The sequence below is a fragment of the Marmota monax genome, unplaced genomic scaffold (genome assembly GCF_021218885.2).
Source record: "Marmota monax isolate L192 unplaced genomic scaffold, Marmota_monax_Labrador192_F-V1.1 WCK01_AAM20220418_F8-fsc00011, whole genome shotgun sequence".
Taxonomy (NCBI): domain Eukaryota; kingdom Metazoa; phylum Chordata; class Mammalia; order Rodentia; family Sciuridae; genus Marmota; species Marmota monax.
Window position 1 is genome coordinate 5,224,761 of NW_026693082.1, and position 15,914 is coordinate 5,240,674.

The following is a 15,914-nucleotide window of genomic DNA, read 5'->3' on the forward strand; positions in this document are numbered from 1 at the left end:
CCATTAAGATGAAATTATGTTTTTCAAAGCAGCATATTTTTAAAAAGACCCCAAGAGAATGTCATTTTTAATCACTTAAAGTTTGAAGACTCTTCAAGTTCAAAGTAAAAACTTAATTGCTATCAAGTTTATTAACAAAAATACTGTTCTGACTGTAAGAATTTCTCTAAAAATAAGGTACTTCAATAGAGTACTGTGTGGCCTCTGTTTCTATCTACTACAAATTGGTTTTGTGATGCTACAAACTTATTTAAGCAGAATGACAATGGAATAAAGAGATAAAAAGAAAAAGGTAACCAGAAATGACAGAAGAATTCAAGGTTCAATAGAAGGAAGGTATCATACCTGTTGGGAGAGGTATATATATCCTTTTCTCTAATCTCCTTCGCAAAGCTTCATCAATGTCCCATGGGAAATTGGTAGCAGCCAATACCATAACCATTTTGGAAGGATCATCATTTTCTAAAGCTCCTCCAACTCCTAGACACATTAAGAGAGGAAAGGCTGTCACTGTTTTTATTACAGCCCTTTATTATTTTATTCAACTAACATTTCTATCATGGTGCTTGTGGCAGAATTGGTGACAAAATGAGACACAACAATAGATAACTACAAAACAAGGAAGTAAAAAAATCACAAAATCTTGTTCAGGGTTCTAATGCAGTAAGAAAAACTAAATTTTCTAAGAAAATAAGTATATTTCTTCTGAAAAGACATCAGATACTAGTCTATTTCTTTTTCTTTCTCTAGCTATATCCCCATACTTTTTTCTTTCGAGACAGGGTCTTGAACTAGATTCAAATTTGCGACACTCCTGCCTTGTCTCCCAAGTCTCTGGGATCACAGGCATTAACCACTATACCTGGCTTCATTCTTTCTTTTTTTTAACCACAAATTTCCTCAAAAATTATTTTATTTTAGTTCTGAGTCTAATTTAAATACTGTTTACTTTTATAACCAAATCAACTACAAGTATGTACAAATAGTCTGCCTTTTCAGAGTTAAAATTTAAGAAATATAAATAAAATTTCAGGTCAAAGTAGAGTAGAGAAAGGGGAATGGGGGAAGGGAGGAGGGAAAGGAAAGAAGTACTGGAGACTGAAGTGAAGAGAATTATATTCTATGCACGTTTGATTATGTCAAAATAAACCCCAATATTATGTATAACTATAAGGCACTGAAAAGAACATTAAAAGATTTTAGATCACATAACAGAAACTCTGGAAATAATGGGTGAATTATACAGAGTGCTTGCCTAGCACACGTGAGGCACTGGGTTCAAACCTCAGCACCACATAAAAATAAATACATTAAAGTAAAGATAATGTGTCCATCTATAACTAAAAATATTCTTTAAAAAAAATAAAAAAAAACCTCATAAACTTTACTGATACGATTTTCTAGCCTGGTATAACAAATTAGTGGTTTTAGAGCCACTAAGTTTAATATGCATTTTCACAATAAATTAATACTAAAACTCCTATTTCAATCCTATCCCAAAGAATCAAGCTGTCCAACTGATAATCAACCACAGTCACAAACACGTCTCAATGAAATTTTGCTGATTAAATGTGTATTCAGGGTTTTTTTTCCAATTTTGATAAACTAATACTCTCCCCTACACCCTTCCTGTAAAACATAATACAGCTGCTCCTTTCTCACATGCTTAAGCAAAAGTTAAAATGGCAAACTGAGGAAAAGACACTACATATAACACACCATAAATATTAATTATTCATGGTCAGTGGGTAACTATTTTGAAACAAATACTCTGGATATTTTTTAATAGCTTTTAATCTTTTCTCATGGTGCATACCATGCACTAGCAGAGGAAGCAGCACCTCTAAGCACATAACTCTCTGGGGTGGCTACCCAATGCCTTTTTTTCTTTGTCTGGACAACCCTAACCAACGCTTCAAAGCCCAACTCATCTATCCCCTTCAGGACTCCCTTAGTCTGGGTGGTGAGACTCCTACTGTATTTTCACTGCACCCAGAGCTTAGTTCTACCACAGAACATATCAGCATGTATTACAAATTTTCTCATTGGTTGTCTGCTTCCTGGCTAAAAGTGGCTCTCAAAATTTTCAGTCTCAGAACTCTTTTACAATCTTAAAAATTCTTGGGAGTGCCAAAGAGCTTTTGTATGTGTGGAGTATATCTACTGATATTCACCATTTATAAATTAAATTTACAAAATATGATTATTTTAAAATAATAATATATCCATGAATAGTTAACATAAATGACATATTTTGTGAAAATAAGTTTAGTAAAAAGAGACTTTTTAAAACATTTTAATGTCTGACTCAACAGAGAACAGCTGGATTTTCACATCTGCTTCTGGTTTCTACCTTTTCTGCTACTCCTAGGTCTCATAGTCTCTGAAAAACTCCACCATACACTTGTGAGAGAATGAGAGTAAAAAGGCAAAGTCTTGATATTACTATTAAAATAGTTTAGGCCTTGCAAAGCCTTTCAAGGGGTCAAGGACCCCTGGAACTTTAGGTCACACCTCTAGAGCCTCTGCTGTCACAGAGACTCCCTGAAGGCCTTGCGGTGGTCCTGTACTAATTCACAAACAGATGAACAAGCGGGTGGGTACATAAGTGGTTAAAAATAAATTCAGACTTCCTTTTAGTCCATTCTCTGAAAACATCCAAAGTATGATTTTATGCAAAGCTAAAAACGTAAAGATACCAGTTTTGAAACCATAATTAAATATCAATTACCATCCATCTGAATGAGGAGCTCAGACTTGACTCTGCGACTTGCCTCATGCTCATCAGAAGTTCCTCTTCGGCTACAGATAGAGTCTATTTCATCAATGAAGATTGTGGTAGGGGCATAAAACCTAGCCTTTGTAAAAATATTTTAAAGAAATTATTCATCTATCTCATAAAATAATTTGAATATTTTTAAAATATCATTTTTTCCTTTTAAAATAAAGCAAATGAAAGTTGAAAACCTAACTTTCAACTTCAATGCCACCACAATCTGGTTGTTAACAGAAGTTAAATCAATTAGATAAGTAAAACTTTCTAAAACTGAAAAAGTTATATGGTTGGTAAAGTTGGATGATAGAATAGTATGGCGAATCCCCATGTAGCTTTTTTTTTTTTCTGGTGATGCTGGGGACTGAACCCAAGACCTTGTGCATGCAAAGCAAGCACTCTACCAACAAAGCTATATCCCCAGCCCCTCACCATACTATTCTACTTTTGTGTTTGGTAATATCCATAATGAAAAAAGTTTGAAAGATAAATCAACTTCTATCCTCAAACATGCATTCTTTTTGTGTGTATGTGTGGTGATGGAGATTGAACCCAGGGCTTTGTGCATGCAAAACAAGCACTCTACCAACTGAGCTATATCCCCAGCCCACATGCATTCTTAATTATTACAAATCCTTTCTGAAAAAGGAACTAGCTTTAATGCTACGTCAGTTTCTGATGAAGTGATCTGTGCTATGTATTTAAATACATATAAAAATATTCTTCTGCTCCACCAATCTTCTAGATATCCAGAAACACTATCCAGTTGATCTGTATACAGTCAGATTCTCTTCTACTCACTGAGCAAGACACCAGACGGCCCTCTTCAGAAAGAAAGACACACTGAAGAACATCAACTACCTCACAAAACCCACTGCCCCATTGCTCAAGGCGGGTGTATGTCCAGAACTATTGAAATATAACCACAAGCCCTTTTTGAAAAGATTCCTAGGAGAATGGACCTAGAATGTGGGGCCACCATACGCCCACACAAATAGTACTTTAAATCTGAATACACCATCACTCACCATTTCAAACAACAGACGGACTAACTTCTCAGATTCACCTCTGTATTTAGATGTCAGTGTAGAAGAAGAAACATTGAAAAATGTTGTGCCACATTCAGTGGCAACAGCTTTTGCCAGCATAGTCTTACCAGTGCCTGGGGGTCCAACCATCAGCACACCCTGAAATTTCAAAAGATGAATTAAATGATTTTTCAGATTAAAATACTTTTTTTTTTTTTTATAAATTATCATGTTGAAGTACATAAACACAGCTGTCACAGTAAGATCACAGTACATTTGGCAGGAGTATCATTTTATAGATAGAAAAAAAGTGAAGAGTGATTGAAGTAAGTTTCTATACTGTTGGGAGAAAAAGCCAGTAGATAAGAAGATATAAGAAACAGGTGACAATTACAGGAGTAAGTTCCTGAGGAGATGAAATAATAATAACCATGTAAAAATTCACTGATCTTCAAGACATCAGAGGGTTGGTTTTCTTAAGGCATTTTCATTATTCACTGATTTGTTTTTGTAGAATACTTGATGTATTTGTTTTCAAATGTAAGAAGCAGTTCAAGTTTAGTTTTTAGTACGTATTTAGTGGGTCTTTTATGATTAATACTATTTTATTTATACTACATTAAGCTGACACAATTCTAGTTAATTTGATCATGTTGGAATGACCAGTGGATTTCACTGCTACCTTATTACCTCAAATGCATCTTAATTTTTTTGACTAAAAGGTATATATTATAGATGAATGTGGAAGGTAGGATTGGTCCCTTACTGAGGGCAAGGAATATTGGGTTCAACATGTCACAGAAAATGTCTTTTTTGAGGAAAACTGCTCTCAGCCTGTGAAGTTTGGCCCAACTCTGCATAGGTGTCAGAAATCACCAATAAGCCTTCAGTTGACCCTGGAATCTGGGAGTCATACAACTCATCCCTCTCCCTTTCCCTATATCACACTTTTTCTCAACACCTCTTACAAATCCAGGCCAAACAGTCAGTGCCGTGGCTCTGAATACTGTGACAGCCTCTTCATTATATTCCTTACCTCTCTTCAGCTATGTCCACCTCCAACCAATCAATCCTCCTGCTACTGGAAGAGCATCTTTCTACGTTTGCAAGTCATCTCCAGATAAAGCTCTTCGATGACTCAGTATCTTTAGCATGACACATAGGGCTCTTCAAGAAAGGCAGCTACCTCCAGCTACTCAGCAGTCTTTTGTTACATGACCCATAGAAACACTCTATGCTTCAGCCATATGATTCCCCAAACACACTACATCCTCCTACACCTTTCACGTTTGGATAGACAACCATTCTGCCTTAGGGACTTTCCTCGTCACATTTGCGTACTGAACTCTGGTGTCTTTCAAGTCTCAGCTCAGAGGCACCTGCTCTGGAAACCATCCTGATATTCTCCATCACAGATCTAGTTACTCCTCTCTGCTGCCACAGCAGCATGTTTACTACCACACTGTCCTGTGGAACAAATACTGCACGCAATACACTGCATCTGTAATAATAAATATTTATCTGCACGAAGACCATGATTTCCTGTGGGTTGTTATTTAATCATTTTGGTCCTCTGCACTTAGCCTATCACTTGACACGTGGTAACTAATAAATATGTATTTCCCCAAGGTACACTTACTGAATCCTTACGAAGTGTTAGGCCCTGAGGATACATGGTTGACCTAGTCAGAAATTACACATAAATCTTTAAGAAAATTTTAAATTTAATGGGGGACAGAGATAAATTACAGTGCAGTTTAGAAAGTGCTGAGGTAGGCCTGGTAGATGAATAGAGTCTCAACGTAAGAGTGACTCAGGCATACGTATATATTTGAGCCACTGAGAAATACAGCAGTCTACCTTCTAGGCAAGCCCTTATCTTCTTAGTATAATTTTAAGTGTTGCCTTGGAAAAAAAAGTGACATAATTTGGACTTAAAATTTATAAGGAAGGCCTATTATTTTTTTAGAGAAAATTTCATCCTAGAGATATTCATTTTTGAATGGCACTGAATATCCTTGTCCTTCACCTCTCTCAATAGCTTCATCCCCCTTGGGAGTCTGAGGCAAGAGGATCAGAAGTTCAAAGCCAGCCTCAGCAATTCAGCAAGCCCCAAGCAATATAGTGAGACCCTGTGTGAAATTAAAAAATAAAAAAGGGCTAGGTTCAGTCCCAATACCAAAACAAACTTCAGCCCTGCATATCCAACACTAATGGTGTATTTCCACATGAATATTATACTAAATTCTCAAACTCAAAAGGAATTCATTATCTCTTTCCCCAGAAGCACCTCAGCTCTTGTTAAAGTTTCAACATCAACAATAATAAACCCATGTCCTAAGATCTACATTTATGTCACCTCACTCTTTACCCAGAGGCAAAGTCTTGATATTATCTTTGCCCTGTCTCCTTCTTCACATATATATTACATCTGAAAGCTTATCATTCTCCTCCATTAAATACAACTAGCATCTGTCACTTCTATTTTCATAATCACCATCTTAAGAGGCCCTTTGAGTTTAAAAGCCTAAACTACTGCTAACCACTTCTGAACCTGCTCTTTGCCTCTAGTCTTTTGCTACTCCTGGGAAGCAGACTGTTCTTCCCAAACCCTCCCCGTGTAACTATGCTACCTTCCCTGCCCAAAGAGTTCTCCCCAATGCCTACAAGAAAAGGCTCAAACTCCCACAATTAATCTGGTTTCAACCTATCTTCCCATTTGAATCCTCCACTAATTATCTATTTAACTTTTACATAGTTCTAACTACTATCAGTATTCTAAGGCCTCTAACTCATTTAATCCTTAAAATATCCAGTAAGGGGCTGGGGATTTGGCTTAAGCGGTAGCACGCTCACCTAGCATGTGCAGAGCGCTGGGTTCCATCCTCAGCACCACATAAAATAAAGATGTTGTGTCCACCAAAAACTAAAAAATAAATATTTTAAAAAAACCTCTCTCTCTCTTTAAAAAAAAAATCCAGTAAGATGTCTTTTATTGGGATTCTATAGACAAGGAAACGAGGCATGAAGAAATTCAGTAAATGCTTAAGATAACAAAGCAAGAAAGTGGAAAGGGGCCGGAATTTGCACGGAGACAGTCTGGATCCAGGGTCTGTGCCCTTGATCAATACAGGTATACTCTGGAGACATTCAGGCTTCCGTTGTAGACTACCTTCCATAAAACGAATGTTGAAATAATCAAGTCACACAGAGCTTTTGGTGTCCCAGTGCGTACACAAGGTATGCTTACATTATATTGTAGTTGTAAGTGTATACTAGCACTATGTTTAAAAAATGTACATACCTTAAATAAAAATACTTTGTTAAAAAAATGCTAATGATCATCTGACATGTTAGGAAAATGGACCCATTAAACTTGCTTGACAGAGGGTTGCCACAAATCTTCAATTTATTTTAAGAAATGCAATATCTGCAAAGCACAATAAATCAAAGTGTAATAAAGTAAACCATGTCTGTACCTTGTTGCTACCTCTCTTATAAAACTCCAACGTATCTATTTCCCAAACATATTTATATTTTCTCACCTACCTTCTGCTGCTTACATCCTATTCCCCTGAAGTTCCAATATCAAATGAAATGTCTGCCCCAACATAATAAAATTCTCGCAGTCCTCCAAATCCCACCGCCTCAGGCATGAAGCCTCTCTAATCATGGCGTGTCTGCTCTCTGCTGAGCTCTGAGAGCACATGTGGCCTGTGGCACCCATCAGACTCCTCCGCTGTCTTTAACTGAAAGCCTCCTGCATCTGCCTAACGCTCCATCCAGGATGTCTCACAGACCAGGCACCATGTCTTGAAAATCCCATCTGTGTTCCAAGTTCTCAACCAAGATCCTTATATATAACAGAGCTAGATAAGTATCTGATGGCTAAATAAAGAAATGACTTCACACCTGATATGGGAAAAAGTATGCTGGGGAGGGAGAGGTGTAATAAGCTAATAGATGTAATAAGCTCAGACACACTGAATTTTAAATTTTCTAAAAGAACGATCATGGCTAACACAACCTATCTGGACCTTAATTTCCTAGTGACAAATTTCAGGGATTTGATAGGATAATCTCAAATGCTCATTTCAATTCTAAAATTCTAGAACTTAGATTTTAAAAACTTTTATAAATTTGATGCATTTTTGTGGTCTCTACTTTCACATCTTCTAAAATCTATTTACTGTCCCATTTTTTAAACTTTTATTTAATTTTTAGGGGTAACAAATTTCTAAATAACTCAAAAATCCCTTAAAAATGTCTAATATAACTTTTAAAAGTCAAAGTTCCATATCCTAGAATTTTATTTTTCTAATACAGACAAGAATTCATTCATCAGGAATAAGATTCGTTGCAAATCAATGTTTATGCTATTTTCTTAATCCACTGGACAATAAATACTACAAAAGCACATCAAGGAGAAATAAAATACGATTTGACTTTATCAGTTTTAACAGTGAAATAAACAGCTTAAAAGTTAATAGCTAAAGCTGGGCACGGTGGTGCATACCTGTAATCCCAGCAGCTTGGGAGGCTGAGACAGGAGGAATACAAGTTCAAAGCCAGCATCAGCAATATTGAAACCCTAAGCAAGTCAGTGAGACCCTGTCTCTAAATAAAACACAACATAGGGTTGGGGTGTGGCTCAGTGGTCAAGTACCCCTGAGTTCAAGCCCCAGTACAAAAAAAGAAAACAGCTAAAGACCTCTATGAAGAAAAAAAAAATTTATGAAAGTCAAGGTATGTTAAACTTTTGAAGGTTAAAAAAATGGTTGCAAATTACACTCACCTTTGGTCAGATACTTTTGCCCCTTGTCCCACATATCACTGTGACCCCAGCCTGGAATCTTTATCCTCTTAGGGATGTAACCTAAATGTCAGTTGGTAGGCCCTCCTTTGGGGAAGCTACCCAGAAGTAAAATGGATCTCATGTCAAAATATAGATCCTCTACTGCAAAACTCCTCCTCTCCATTGATGATTTGACATAATAAAAATGATAGTTTTATTAAATAATAAAATGTCCATTTTCATTAATTCAATTTTATTAACCTCTATGATTCTAGATAAATGGAATAGTAAATCCTCTAATATTCTTGTATAGTTAAGCAATTTGAAAAAAAAAATACCTATAATGCTGCCCTATCATGAAAATCACAGGGTAGATCAAAGAGAGAGAGAGTGACATATGAAAGAAGCTGGAAACTTCAACTGGCAGACCACAAATTCAGAAGGAATTAAGGACTGACCTCACAACCACCAGAAGCCATATATAGGCATCACTATTTGGCTACCCCAAACATCTGTGCTTGTTTTTAATGTTGTTTTGTTTTACTGTGATTCAAATATATAAACTGATGATAAAACTGGTCCTAAAAAAAGAAACTATGTCTAGGAAACAATAAATTTTAAGCTTTCTAAAATGACACAAGATATTGGCTATGTAACTCAATCATTTGTTTTTAGTTTTACAAATACCATAGCTAAAATTAGATTCTCAACCAATTAGATTATGTATTACTTTATGACACATACAAGCTTTATTGTAGCAAATGTGCACTTTTAAAGTATAACATCAGTCCTCAGCCATTAAATGTTTCATTAAAATATAAGAGCATAAACATACAATACACTGTAAATACCTACTTAATACCTTTTGTCTTTTAAATATTTCTAAAAGCTATAGTAAAGAGGAAGTTTTTGGTAATATGTTCCCAAAATAGAATCAGAAATAATCTATAGCAGGATGTTAACAAGACAGCCAAATAGAGTTACCTGTCACTCATCAACTGTATTTCAATTGGAGTGACAAGGGAGCACACTGCAGCGTAGCCACGAAAGTGGCGATATCCTCACACGGAGCTGCAAACCCCAAGACGCACTGTAAAGGAAACTGCCTCTCCTCACCATCTCCCTGGCCAAATGGCCTGGAGCAAAGGCAAACCTCTCTTTACGTAAAAAAGGTAAGCTAGAGACTGGCAACGGTTCTCCTGGCCACTGCAGATGACTATGCAGAATAATCCTGCATCCCCAACAGGCCCTAAAATCTAAAGAATTGCTATGAGTTCAGGTGGCTGAGAATAAACCCACATTGTACACATAGAGAATAAACCCACATTATACATTCCCATCTCTGTGACCTGAGCTGCTCTAGCTGGGTTCCATATTCAAACTGGATCCACTGCTGGAGCTCATCCTGCTCTGGGGGTAGCAGCCACCGTGTATCTTCAGTGTTGATATTCCACTGTCATTCCCCACAATGCTCACACAAGTGACCAAAGACCATGACCTCAGATGCTTAACCATAGGCTGAGCAGAAAGGCTCATAACATGGCTTCCAAAACTATAAGTTGTGTCCCATCCCCTGGAGAACAGTGGACTTGCACAGAGGGGAAACCCTCATATAGCTGGGGGCCCAATACACCCTCAAATCCTGCCTCACAGTCAGCTAGGCACTGGCCCCACCCCTCCAGAGAACCCACCACACAGCCACCACCTCTGGGCACCCATGAACATCCAACAGCAAAACCACACACACCACCAGAGTCACAAACACAACCTCGGCCACTGACACAACCACTGACATCACTGACGAGGACTGCAGCTAAAGAAACTGTACAGAAATGACACTACTGTGTCCACTCAGAATCAGCGGACACACCACACCCAACCAGCACCTTTTCACCCACCCCGGCGCTCTCCCCCATAGGGAAGGTCAGGTAAACATCCCATAAAATTGTAAAGGGCAACTTTCCAATGCTCATACATCAATGTAGAAAAGAAAAACAAAAACAAAACTACATACACACACACACACACACAAAAAAAAAAAAGGTAAAGAAAAATGACACCTCCAAAGAAGTACAATAATTCCCCCAGTACTGGAATCAAGGAAAAGGAAACTTGTGAAATGTTTCAAAAGGAAATCAAAATAACAATCTTTAAAAAGTTCATTGAGAAATAAGGGAATACAAAAAAGTCAGTCATGATCTGAATAAGAAATTCAACAAAAATATAACATGAGAAGAATCAAACAAAAACCCTGCAACTGAAGAAATCAAGAATGAAATGAAACAACTGAGACCCAATCGACTAGATCAAGCAGAAGAAAGAGTTTCTTAACTTGAAGACAGATCTTTTAGATTAACCCACTCAGAAGGTAACAACAACAATTTAAAAAAAGAATAAAGAGAGCAAAGAAAGCTTATGCAAAATTGGGACATTCCTAATAAGCAATCAGATATTGAACTATGGGGTTTCCAGAAGGAAAAGAGATGAAAAAAGCCACAGAAACATATCAAACAGAATAATCATCGAACACTGCCCAAGTCTTGGGGGAGACACTGACATCAAACCCATAAAGCTCATAGGCTTACCTGGAAGAGGTTCTCTCCAAGGCACATTAAAACCAAGTGCAGAAGTCAAGACAGAATTCTAATAGTAACAAAAGAAAAATTGTGATGTGCTAGGAAATCTACAACACTGGACTAACAGCAGGATTCCCAGCAGAAACCTGCAAGCCAGCAGAGTGCTAAAGAAAAACAGCTACCAGTCAAGAATAATATACCCAGCAAAGCTACCTTCAGAAATCATGGAAAAGTAAAGCTTTTTCTCAAAAAGAAAAGCTGGATTGGTTTTATAAGAAATGCTTAAGGGAGTCCTACATTTGGAAGCAAAAGAGTGATAATTACCATCATGAAAACACATGAAAGCAGAAGACTTTCATAAATACATACACAAAGGAGAAACAGAAAATAGTGAAATCTTATTACTACAGAAAAGTATCAAATCACAAAGGTCAATAAGAGAGGAAGAAACAAAGGATATACAAACAGAAAAAATTAACAAAATGACAAGAATAGATCACTACCTATTAACAGTAACTCTGAATGCAAATGAATTAAATTTTCCAGTTAAAAGATATAGATAGGAGCTGGCGCTGGGGCTCAGCAGTAGAGCACTTGTCTCACTATGTGAGGCCCTGGGTTCAATCCTCAGCACCACATAAATAAAATAAAGGTATGGTGTCCAGCTAGAACTCAAAAAAAAAAAAAATTAAAAAACAGATATAGACAGACTAGGTTTAAAAAAAAAAAAAAAAGCAAAACACAACTATATGTTGCCTATAAACAACTTGCTTCACTGATAAAGACACCCAGAGAACAAAAGTGAAGAGATGGAAAAATATATTCTATGCAGCTGAAAACCAAAAGCAAGCTAGTAGCTACTCATTCCAGATAAAACAAACTCTACATCAAAAATCATAAAAAGGGCAGGGGCTGTGGCTCAGTGGTAGAGCGCTCGCCTAGCATGTGTGAGGCCCTGGGTTCGATCCTCAGCACCACATTAAAATACATAAATAAAATACAGGTATTGTGTCCAACTACAACTAAAAAAAAAAATACCACAAAAAAATCATAAAAAGACAATTGCAGAAGCTTGAGTACAGTACAGTAAAAGAGGAGGGAAGGATAAGATAACATAAAGAACCAATCAAATACAAATTAATAGACAAGCAAAAGGAAGACTAGTAGAGAAAGGAGAATGGGAGGATCATGCACTGAAACTGATCTCCATGATGGACAAGTTTGTCAGAATGAACCCAATACTATGTACATCTACAAAGTTCCAATTAAAAAAAAAAAAACAATGACCTTAAAAACAGTCAAAGAAAAAAATACATAAAAAGTGGCAGAGAAGGTCATTACACAGTGGTAAGAGGATTTTATATATACACATAGATATATATAAATTTGAGGAGACAGATACACATATATAAATAAATAAATATTATGTATATCCACATCCCAACAGAGGATCACTGAAAAATAAAAAAGCGAATATTACTAAATCTAAAAGGAAATACAAATACAAACAGAAAAAAATTACATAAATGACAAGAGTACATCACTACCTGTCAACAGTAACCTTGACAGGTTAACCTTCACTACAAATACAATAATTGGGTACTCCATCACCTATATGGATAGATCAATCATCCAGACAGAAAATAAGCAAAGAAACACCTGAGTTAAACTATACTGTAGACCAAATGAAACCAATTTAAAGAACATTTCACCTAATGTTTTTCTCATCAGAACATGAAAAAATTTCCAAGATAAACCTTGTTACAAAACAAGTCTCAACAATTTTTTAATAATCAAAATCATTATTATGTATCATTTCTGACCATATAAAATGGAATAAAATTAGAAGTCAACAAAAGGACCTGTGGGAATTGTACAAATACATGGGAATTAAATAACATGTTACTGAATAACCTGAAGAATTAAAACAGAAATTTTAAAATGTCTTAAGACAAATGAAAAAAGAAGCATAATACACCAAAACCTATGGGAAACAGCAAAAGAAATACTATGAGTGAAATTGAGCAATACATGTCTTCAATACATGTCTTCTTCAAAAAAGGAAAAAGATCTCAAATAAACCATTTAATAGTGCAACTCAAGGAACTGAAACAGCAAGAGCAAACCATACTCATAACTAATAGAAGGAAGAAAGGAAGTGGAGAGAGAAAAGAAGGAGGGGAGGGAGGTGGAGGGGGGAGGAGAGGGGGAGGAAAGGAGGGAGGGAAGAGAAAAAAGGAAAAAAGAAACAATAAATTGAGACTAAAATAATACAAAAGATCAACAAAAGAAAATTTTGGGTTTTTAAAAAGGTAAACAAAATTGACAAACCTTTAACTAGACTAAGAAGAGAGAGGGGAGCAAGGAGGACAGGGAGGAAGAAGAGCCAAGTAAATAAATCAGAAATGAAAAAGGATTTATTAAACTGACACCACAGAAATACAAAGATTATTCTGGACTATTACGTACAACTTCATAACAACAAATTGGAAATCCTAGAAGAAATGTGTAACTTAACAGACACACATAACCTACCAAGACTGCATCATGAAGAAACAGAAACCTAAACAAACCAATAATGAGGAATGAGTGGCAAATAAGTATATGGGAAAATGCTCAACATCACTGATCACCAGGGAAATTCAAGTCAAAACCACAATAAGATGTCACCTTACCCCTATGGCTACTACCAAAATATAAAAAAATAATAAGTGCTGGTAAGGATACAAACAAAAGAGAACTCTCAAATACTGTTGGTGGGAACATAAATCATACAGCAATTATGGAAAACAGTATGAAGGTTCCTCAAAAAAAATTAGAAATAGAACTACCATATAATCTTGCAATCCCAGTACTGAGTGTACATATCCAAAGGAAATAAAATCAGTATGTCAAAAACATATCTGCACTCCCATTCCATTGTTTATTGTAGCACTATTCACAAGAGCCAAGATATGAAATAGCCTAGACTTTCATCCGTGAATGAATGAATACATGTCTGTCGTGGAATAGTATTCACCTATGAAAAATGAAACCTTGTGATGTGTGGCAACAAGAATAATCCTTGAGGACATCGTGTTAAGTAAAGTAAGTGAGGCATAAAAGGACAAATACTACACTTTCTCATTTACATGCGGAACCTAAAAAAAAATGGTCTCAATATTAGAGGACGGGAAGGGCATGGGAAAGAAGGGGATGGGAAGAAGATGGTCAACAAGTAGCCAGATAGGAGGAATAACCTGTAATGTTCTACAGCAAATAGGGTAACTATGGCTGACAACAATTCATTGTATGTTAGCTAAAGAGGATTCTGAATGTTCCAACATAAAGAAATGATAAATATTTGAGATAATGGATATGCCAATTACTCTGATTTTATCATTATACACTGTATACTGTTTGAAATATCACACTGTATTGCATAAATACACACTATTTGTCAATCAAAATAAAGTACATATTAGAAATAAAAGTGATCTATAATAAATATAGTCTTTAAAAGCTTTCAAGTTATGAGAGGCAGTCTAAGCATTATGAGTGTTTCAGACTATTCAGGTAAATTCACAATGTGTCCTCCTCTCTTTCTGGCACATGAATAAAGAGGATGAAGCATTCAACAAACAAACAGACCTTTCTAGCTAAGCCAGAAGAGCAAAGTAAGAGCAGGCTTTCATTACATTCTACTAATCAAAATAAATGGAAGACTCTGCCTATGGCTAAGTTAAAAACAAAATATATATATATATATATATATGGCTGGGGTTGTGGCTCAGCGGTAGAGCGCTCGCCTAGCGTGTGCGAGGCCCTGAGTTCGATCCTCAGCACCTCATAAAAATAAAATAAAGAGGTTTAAAAAAAAATGTTCCAAGCAGGAAGGTAGTTTCCAGAGAGCTTGGGAGAGTTTCTAATATGTAGAATGACACTGTGAACTTAAGGGACTTGGGCCTGGGTAGGCTTTAACTCTATGGTAGCAGGTAAGCTAGAAAGAAACAAACTTTCTGATTTTGTCTGAGAATTATACTGAGCCTCGATTAAATGAAAATCAGAAAAACTAATGATTAGTGAGAAACACAACAACTTAAAAAAGGTATTCATTTGATCAAACACTTATTCTATAAGACTATGTGATATTGCTGTTTAATTTATTTTTTATTTACAGAAATAACGTCTTGGAAATTCTTAAAATTGGCCTCTAGCTCAGACCTGAGGGGGAAAAAACAAAACAAAAGACAATAGCTTCAACCCTCCAAACCCATGTTTGGCACACAGCCACAGCACCTAATTCAAACCCATGTGTTCTGGATGTCCACAGACCTCCCCTGACATTCACAAACCGTGTGAGACACATAAACATCTCCAGCAATGCTGCCTTTCATTACCATGCAAGCAACATTCTTATACCAAAACTGCTTTAATAAATCCTCACCTTCCACGGCCTTCTAATTCCTTTGAAAAAATCAGGCATCCACATTGGAAGAACAACAGCTTCTCTTAGCAATTTCTTTGCTTCTTCCAGATCTGCTATATCATCCCTGTGTAAGAACAACAAAGTTTTATGATGTTTATCCAGGATGCTATGATTTATGGTTGAAACTAATTCTTTTATATTTTTTACTTATGAAATTATTTTAATATTAAGAACATTGTTCTAATCCTTACTGCATAAAATGATCAGTGAAAACACTACAGTTATTAGGACATGTTATTTAATTAATGAACTTTGTCAGTTAAATCAACATCAA

General features: G+C 36.2%; 1 protein-coding gene and 1 non-coding gene across 4 annotated transcripts in view; one reads left to right on the top strand and one right to left on the bottom strand.

Annotated features, from left to right (window-relative positions):
• The window catches only part of Katnal1 (katanin catalytic subunit A1 like 1), an 82,584-nt gene that overhangs the window by 21,698 nt on the left and 44,972 nt on the right, over positions 1-15,914 (bottom strand). For all 3 annotated transcript variants that reach the window (XM_046454083.2, XM_046454082.2, XM_046454084.2), the window contains exons 6-9: positions 15,599-15,704; positions 3,802-3,960; positions 2,732-2,858; positions 346-480 (exon numbers count right to left, since the gene is read on the bottom strand). In XM_046454083.2, the coding sequence (XP_046310039.1) occupies positions 346-480; positions 2,732-2,858; positions 3,802-3,960; positions 15,599-15,704 (527 nt within the window). The remainder of the gene's footprint in view (positions 1-345; positions 481-2,731; positions 2,859-3,801; positions 3,961-15,598; positions 15,705-15,914) is intronic.
• Trnaa-agc (transfer RNA alanine (anticodon AGC)) lies at positions 14,930-15,002 on the top strand. The gene has a single exon. It is a non-coding gene; the product is annotated as a tRNA-Ala (tRNA).